This window comes from Silene latifolia, chromosome 7 (assembly GCF_048544455.1).
Source record: "Silene latifolia isolate original U9 population chromosome 7, ASM4854445v1, whole genome shotgun sequence".
In the NCBI taxonomy this organism is placed as follows: domain Eukaryota; kingdom Viridiplantae; phylum Streptophyta; class Magnoliopsida; order Caryophyllales; family Caryophyllaceae; genus Silene; species Silene latifolia.
The window spans coordinates 83,102,361-83,111,038 of record NC_133532.1 but is presented as its reverse complement, the minus strand read 5'-3'; the positions used below and the strand labels follow the sequence as shown (position 1 = coordinate 83,111,038).

At 42.4% G+C, this 8,678-nt stretch overlaps 1 protein-coding gene and 1 non-coding gene across 2 annotated transcripts; one reads left to right on the top strand and one right to left on the bottom strand.

The window, feature by feature from the left end:
- The first annotated feature begins 1,762 nt into the window (after positions 1-1,762).
- Positions 1,763-1,869, top strand: LOC141593584 (small nucleolar RNA R71). The gene has a single exon (XR_012521658.1). It is a non-coding gene; the product is annotated as a small nucleolar RNA R71 (small nucleolar RNA).
- A 3,053-nt stretch (positions 1,870-4,922) lies between these two features.
- On the bottom strand, positions 4,923-7,228 carry LOC141590299 (uncharacterized). The gene is made up of 3 exons (XM_074410899.1): positions 6,558-7,228; positions 5,454-5,601; positions 4,923-5,162 (listed from the first exon to the last, which is right to left on the bottom strand). The coding sequence occupies exons 1-3, from the start codon at positions 7,226-7,228 to the stop codon at positions 4,923-4,925; spliced, it is 1,059 nt and encodes a 352-aa protein (XP_074267000.1).
- Between the last annotated feature and the right edge of the window lie 1,450 nt (positions 7,229-8,678).

The window sequence follows — 8,678 nt, the reverse complement described above, 5'->3', positions numbered from 1 at the left end:
TTCCATTGGAATTCCGACTTCTTCCTATCATCCTTCCGGCTATAATGATCAACCATAAAACATGGTTCATGCAAATGGGGAGCTCTCATGGTCTTGTCAAGATTGAAAGTTATGCTCTTATCTCCCACTTCTAAAGTGAGCTCTCCATGCTTTACATTAATCACCGCACCCGCGGTGTGTAAGAAAGGTCTTCCTAGAATGATTGGAGTGTTGGAGTCTTCTTCCATGTCAACAATGACAAAGTCCACCGGGATGAAAAATTTCCCAACTCTTACGGGAATATCTTCCCATATCCCTAATGGTGTCTTCGTCGATCTATCAGCCATTTGGAGTGTAATATTGGTGCATTTAAGCTCCCCCATCCCTAACCTTTTACTCATCGAGTACGGCATAACACTCACACTAGCCCCTAGATCACATAAGGCTTTGTTGATCGTGGTGTCTCCAATGGTAAACGGTATTGAGAAGCTTCCCGGATCTTTAAGTTTTGGAGGTGAACTCCCTTGAAGTATTGCACTACTCACCTTAGTGAAGGCGATAGGTCTCAAGCTTCCGGATCGACTTCTTATTTGTGAGGATGTCTTTCATGTATTTTGCATAGGCCGGCACGTGATTGATTAATTCCGTGAAAGGAATTGAGACTTCCAAATTCTTCACAATTTCCATAAATTTTCCAAGTTGGTCATCAAATTTGGGCTTGGCTTGACGACTCGGAAAAGGAAGTCTAATCACAATGGGCTCCTTCTCCTTGACCTTGTCTTCATTTTTATTTGAAATTTCTTCTTTTGATGGTTCTCCATCCTTGGAGTTTTGCACAATTTCTTCTTTATCACTAGCTTCCACAACTTCATCCTCAACTTGCTTCTTCGGTGCTTCATACCTTGTACCACTTCTCAAGTGAATGGCACTAACAGTTTCATGTCTTGGGGGATTACTTTGAGGTGGTAATTGCCCCTTTTGTCTTTGTGAGCTCGAAGATGCTAGTTGAGTCAATTGGGTTTCCAACATTTTGGTGTGAGCTAGGATGTTATTGATGGTGATTCCCTTTGCTTGACTATCCTTTTGCATTTGAGTGAAAAACTCTTGTTGATTCTTTTGCATTTGGAGGACCGCTTTTTGAACATTAAAACCTTGGTCATTTTGTTGATTGTATGGAGTTTGATTTTGGTAACCTTGGTTTTGGTTGTAAAAGGGTCTTTGATTTTGGTTTCTCATGGGAGGTGGGGTGTATGTTGGTTGAGGGTTTTGAACATTTTGGCTTTTGTATGAGAGATTTGGATGGAATTTAGTGTTTTCATTGTAATAGTTTGAATAAGGGGTACCACTCTTGTATGCTTGGAAAGCATTCACTTGTTCATTTTTTCCCCTACATTCACTTTGGTCATGTCCCAAAGTTCCACAATTCTCACATATCCCACTTGGGATTGATGAAGATACCATCATGGCATTAACATGATGCTTTGGTGATTTTGAGGCTTCTTCAAGTCTAGTCATAGCTTTTTCAAACTTCAAATTGATGGTATCAATGTGAGCACTAAGTTGAGCACCCAATTGAGTAATGAAGTCCACTTCATGCTTTCCTCCTCTAGTAGCCTTGCGAGGTCTACTATATTGTGGGTTATGGACCGCTATTTCCTCAATCTTGTTCCAAGTTTGATTGTCATCAACTTCGGTGAACATTCCATTTGATCCCATGTTGAGAATGTTTCTTGACTCTTCATAAAGACCGTTCCAAAATTGTTGTACCAAGAACCACTCGCTAAGTCCATGGTGAGGACATGAGCGACAAATTCCCTTGAATCGCTCCCAAGCTTCATACAAAGATTCTTCATCTCTTTGCTTAAAGCCCGTAATTTGAGCTCTTAGCATGTTAGTCTTTTCCGGTGGATAGAACTTTTTGTAGAAAGCTAGAGCCAATTTCTTCCAAGAATCAATTCCGAGAGTAGCCTTATCAAGGCCTTTCAACCATTGTTTCGCGGTGCCAATTAGAGAAAAAAGAAATAAGACCCATCGAATTTGGTCTTGAGTTACACCGGTTTGAGAAATCGCATCACAATAGTCGCAAAAAGTCTCCATATGAGAATGAGGGTCTTCACTAGACATCCCCCCAAATTGGCTTCTTTCGACTAATTGGATAAATGCGGATTTGGCAATAAAATTTCCGGTTAGATGTTGTGGTGTGGGAGTACCATTGGGTAGGTTCTCCTCGGTGGGTACGGAATGTGATGAAAACTTAGGCATTGTGGGTTGATTTTGTGTTTGATTTTGTGTTGGGTTCTCCTCACCTTCTCTTGCAAAAGGGTTGATGAACTCAATAGTGTTTGGTTGAATATCTACAACCTCACCAATACCTCTCAAAGTTCTCCTAGCAAGTCTTATATTGGTTGTCAAAGTCCTTTCAATTTCGTGATCAAAGGGTAACAAGTTACCTTGTGATCTTATAGACATGCAAAATATCAAACAACTCGAAAATAATTAGAACAAACCTTGAGGAGTTTTACTTCCCCAAGGCAAAGAAAGACACAACTAATAACAATTTAAGAAAATCTAAATCAAGTTAACACTGTCCCCGGCAACGGCTCCATTTTTGGTCGTGATCCCTCGTGAGGGTTTAGTTTCAAGTACTTGTCGTTAGGAGCACCTAGACCAAAACACAATTTATAACTTCACAAACAACTCTACAATTAGTAAAGAGGCAAGTAAAGGTCGGATCCCAAGGGACGGGAATTGAGATGAGAATTTCTATTGCAACTAGTGGTGTCTAAGGGTGTCACAATTGGAGTTTGAAGTAGAAGATCACTAAACTAAATAGAAATAAAAGTAAACAAGCAAGATGAATTGAAAGGGATGTAAACAATTGATAAAAAGCACTAGGGTGTCATGGGGTCATAGGGGATTCATGGGAATTGATCATACAAACATATTCTCAAATTATAAGCAAGCAATTATTGTTGTGATGGATCGAGTTGGTTTATATCTTACAATCCTAGGAAAGTTTGGGTCCCGGAGCCGAATCGATTAGATTGTACAACACCTACAAGTCGACTTAGTCTTACCTACTCAACTACATGCATGGTCTAATGAGACTCGAGTTGGTTTATGTCTTACAAGTCTCATTGAAAAGATAGGTGATGGGTAAAAAATGCAAGGATTCATAGGCTCGCATTTCATCAAAAATAACATGTGCATGAGTTGAGATCACAACAAGCAAGCAAATAAACTATAAAAACATATTAATTTAGGCATGAATCATTCCCCATGTTTGTTTCCCCTAATTACCCATTAACCCTAGCTAAGGAAACTACTCACTCATTATCATGTTGAACATGCTAGCAAGGTTGTCAATCATACCAACAAAGTGAAACATGATGAATAAATGAAGATAATTAACAATAATTTAAAAAGGGATTAAGAGAATTATACCTACTAATGATTCCAATAATAAAGCAAAGAATAAAAGAAGTACTTGATGCTTGATTGGAAGGTTGTCAATCTCCCAATAATAACCCAAATAATCTTCAATTACCCAAAATAAAGGATGAACAAGAGAGAGATTAAGGAAATAAAACTTGTATTAAAACTTGATTAAATGTTGATTATAAGATTAAAGAGAGATTTGATTGATATTAACTACTCTAAAGATTGCTAAGAAGAACATGCTCTTCTAATTAGACTAATGGGGTATTTATAGTGGGGATTAGTTACATAAATTAGGGTTTACTAAGGGCTTAAATGACGATTAAGTCCTTGAGGAATCGCCGGTCTCTAGGGAGACTCCGGTCTTTTTTTCACCGTTCTTAGAAAAGGATGCGCATCCTTCCTTGAAGTTTGTAGAAGACGAAAGTACTGTATGGGAATCCGGGCGTTTTTGGCACGGAACGGGCGGATTTGGGCGTTCCTGGACGGGCGTCCAGAGGGGGAAGACGGGCGTCTTGTGGAGGTTTTGCCCGAGCGTCCAGCTGAGGAAGACGCTCGGATTGTGGGTGAGGGACGGGCGTCTTCAGAGCAATCGGCTCGGATTGTCATACAGTTTCATTCCTTCTTCTTTTCTTCCTTGTTCTTCATAAAATCCTTGAGGATTTCCTCGGGGATGCAAGGATCTTTTCTCATCATTGCCCATCTACTATAGTATGTACAAAGGCCTTCTAATCTTGTCTCTCCTTGATGCTTGGTCATTGAATTCAATCAATTTAGCCTCATTTTGCCATGAAAATGCAAGGTTTGCACTCCTTTCCTACCAAGGACACAAAACCTCAAAGAATATGCAAAGCAAAGAACTAAAGACAATAAATGACCCAAATATGCACTAAAAAGCATGGGAACAAGGCTAATTCGGGGACTAAATATGCTCTAATTATGGTCACATCACCGGAACTGGAATTAAAAATTCCGGTCCGGTCTCCGGTCCACCATTTTCCAAGTTTCCGGTTTCCGGTCCGGTCCGGACCGGAATGCCCGGAATTATGGTTAGTTTCATTTTTTTTCTTAAAATTGTATTTTTATTCCGGTCCAACCGGTCCGATCCGGTCCAATGGACCGGAATTTGAAAAAGTGGGTAGTTCCGGTCCAACCGGTCCGGTCCGGTCCCGGACCTGAATTTTTGTAATCCGGTCCGGTCCCGGTCCGTGAATTTTACCGATTCCGGTCCAAACCGGTTCCGGTCCGGTCCGGTTTTGGACCGGTGCCCACCCCTAGTGAGGAGTTTGGCGTGACGACCTAGACTTTTTGCTAACTTAGCTTTATATCTACAGACTTAGTATTTTATATCTGCTGCGAGTTATAATTAATTTTATTTCAAGTTTTTTTTCGTATTAGTTAAATTGTAACAAAACCCTTTTTCGCTAAATTTTTAATCTAAAGTACTTTGGTTGTTATACTTTGTTATTCACTATCTCGGGCAACCGAGATGGTAATGGTCTCATTTACTTTAGAGGCATAGCTAAAGGCTTCTGATTAAATGGGCGTTTTACAAAAACGACCACAAACCTATCCAAGAATGGGTTGAAAATCCGGTTCATAAGCTCCATGAAAACTGCTGGTGCATTTGGCAACCCAAAAGGCATCACTACGTACTCATAGTGACCATATCGTGACCGAAAAGCTGTTTTAGGAATATCCTCATCTGCTATCCTCAACTGATGATGATCCGATCTCAAATCGATCTTAGAAAACACTCATGTGCCACTCAGCTGGTAAAAAAGATCATCAATCATTGACAAAGGATACCTGTTCTTCACCGTGACATGATTCAGCTCCCTATAGTCGATGCATAGCCTCATATTCCCATCTTTATTTTTCACAAACAACACTGGTGCTCCCCACGGTGACACACTAGGCCGAATATACCGGTTGTCTAATAGGTCATTCCGCCGCTTCTTCAACTCTTCCAACGCTTTAGGGCCCATACGGTACGGTGCTTTAGATATAGGCCTCGTCCCCGGTTTGAGCTCAACATTGAAGTCGATATCTCTCTTAGGTAGTAACCTCGGTATCTCATCTGGAGAAACGTCACTAAACTCCCCAACCACAGGTATATCAGACGCCAATGGCTCCTCCACATGCATATCTCTCTCTTGGCAAATAATCAGAGGACACTTCTTCCTAAAACATGACTTTAGAGTCATCACCGCGAAAAACTTAGATTTTGATCTCACTACGAACCACCTATATGATACCTTGAGTTCCTTAGGCCCCTTTAGAGATACTCTCTTTTGTCTGCAATCTATCTTAGCAACATACCTGTCCAACCAGTCCATCCCGACGATGACCTCAAATCCATCCATAGGAAACTCTAACAAGTTAGCTGGTAAGTCTACCTCCCCCACCAACATGGATACATCTCTATACAACTTAGAACATGACACTGACTCCCCTTAAGGTATAAACACATTATCTTTCACCAGCTCATACTCTCCCAAACCCATAGCTAAGGCATGACTCCTAGTCACAAAAGAGTGGGTTGCCCCCGAATTAAACAGGACAAAAGATGGCGTATTATGAACAAGAAAGGTATCGGTAACAACATGAGCTTCGTTCTCTACCTCCTTCTTGCCCATAGTAAAGAGCTTCCCACTGCTTTTTTGACCACCGCCCTGGACCGTGGTAGTCGAAGTAGTCGGCTTGATGTCGAGTTATGCGTCACACTGTTGTTCGGACGCTGATAGGACCCTCCATTGTTGCGATTGTAGCCGCCATTGTTGTTGTTCTTCCCTCCGCGATTACCCCACGACCCAAATGGCCTGTTGCTAGCAAAACGCTGGCTTGGAGCCTGAGAAAAGTTTCCCGGAAAGCCTCCTCCTCCTTTGGGACTGGTGCACTCATGCCTCTTATGACCCACTCTGCCTTAGTTGAAGCAGGTAAGGTTGAAGTTATCACTAGTACTCCGACCGCCTCCTCTTCCCCAAGCCCGAGATCCCCCTGCATACCCAGACCCTCCGAAAAAGGCCTTAGCCTAACCGTGATTGCTCCTCTTGTGGCTCGACTGGTTGCCACTCTCACTTTCCGCCTTTCTCTACTCATCATTCCTTTCTTTAGCCTTCTTGGCCAAGTCTACTTACCTCTCAGCATGCCCAGCTCGTGCATATAGCTCTTTCACATCGGTGAGTCCCCCAGCTGGTAGTCTATCCATGATCTTCGGTGCCAACCCCTTTTCAAAACGAAGAGCTAAACCTCGTTGACCCATCCGCATATCCTCTGTGTAGCGTGACAATTCTAGGAACCGGTGATAGTACTCCATGACGGTCATATCATCAGCCATGGTGAAAGAATCGAACTCAGCACTCAGCTTGTGAAGGATGTGCTCCGGCACAAAATGCTTCCTCACAGCGCTCTTGAAGCCTGACCATGGGATAACACCATATCTCTGATCCTTATAGTATGCCCTAGCATCCTCCCTCACATTCTGCCACCAGACCCCGGCCTCATTCCTTAGGTAGAACGCCACCTGTTCTACCATCATATCAACCGGATACTTCACGACCTCGAGAAGACTCTCCATCTCGCGGTGCCAATTATCGAGTAGCTTTGGCTCACCGGTGCCCTCATAAGTAGAGGGGTGGAAGCGATAAATGGTGGTGCTTAGTTGGGATGCATCCACCGGTTTCTCACCTCCCTTACCCACGTTCCTGAGTGCCTCCATGAGGGCATCTTGCTGCTCAATCATACGGACAATCTCATCCACAGTCATCTCCGTAGCTTGGATGTATGCAGCTGACCTCTTTAGCGGCATGTTGAGCTGATATAACCAAGAAAACGTAAGCACATAGCCTACAACTCAAAATAAACAAACCATCCGCCAAAGAAGCACTCGGCCGAGTACTGTGAAATACTCGGTCGAGTAAGGACTACTCGGTTGAGTACTGAGACTACTCGGCCGAGTATTCCACTCCAGTAGCCAACCTCCAAAACACATAGAACATACTCGGTCGAGTATGCATCACTCGGTTGAGTACCCCTCTTACTCGGTCGCGTGATCACAACCAGTAGCTATTCCCTCGTACACACAAACGAACACTCGGTCGAGTACCCGTCGTGCTCGGCCAAATCATGCCAAAAACGAGCTAACTATTACGGGAAAACATACTTAAACAAGCATACGATATATCCTACATATTACTACCCTTCCAAATCCAAGTAATAACACATATATCATGCTCAAGTACTACCATGCTCAAGATACGCAATCATTTTCTCATTTCATCTAACAACTTCACAAGAATCACAGCTATAGGTACAACACACATTACTTCAAACACACAACGATTCTCCAAACACCCCCAGGTTGACCGGCTCAAAGTTGTAAGGGCCTCAATGCGACGTCGGGACGTCTCCCAAGTCTTTGCGGTAGCTCCAAACAACTCCTACCCGGGTTCATTTTATTTAGACTCCCTATGGTCATTTGGTTCATTGGTTTTAAGTTCCAAAATCGTCGCTTTAATACCACTTTGTAATACCTCCACATACCAAGGTGTCTTACCAAGGACCACCCTAGGATGAGAACCTGTTACCATCTCGGTTGCCCGGGGTTAGTATCAAAATTAACCATCCTGAAACATTTATTAATGTATAAAGTTTAAAAGATTACATTGTCTCAAAGCAAAACCAAATTAATGTATATGAAATCTCAATACAACTGGAAACCAAAACAACTACTTGTAATAGCGAAAGCTAGACTCGAAGTGATGACATCCCATCTTGTCCTCGTAGCCAAAGACAACCATCACCTGTCACAATCTGCTCACCATCCCCGAATGGATCATCATAGTTTTACAAAACAACGGCGAGGTAAGTTCACTGTATAATTAAGATAAGCAAATTACAATAATAGCAATGAAAACAAATCTACCATCATTCTCCAATTCCATGATAGATAGTCCACACCGCCAGTGGGGGACCGCAGCCTTGCCCACCTAAGTGTGAGATCCCTGAGAAAATCTCCTTTTTGAAAATAAATAAATAATATGGAGTCGCCAGTAGGTTTTATAAAAAACATACATAAATAATTTTAACGGAAAAGGGCCCTTTTGATCCCTGGAATGGGGATTGATCCGTCACTCCGGTCTAAACCAAAGATTGCGGATTCGAGGATAAAGGTACGGTTAGGGAAGGTGTTAGGCACCTGGACCGCCCATCAAACTGACGGCCTCTACTATTTATTTGTAATATTATATATGACGAAA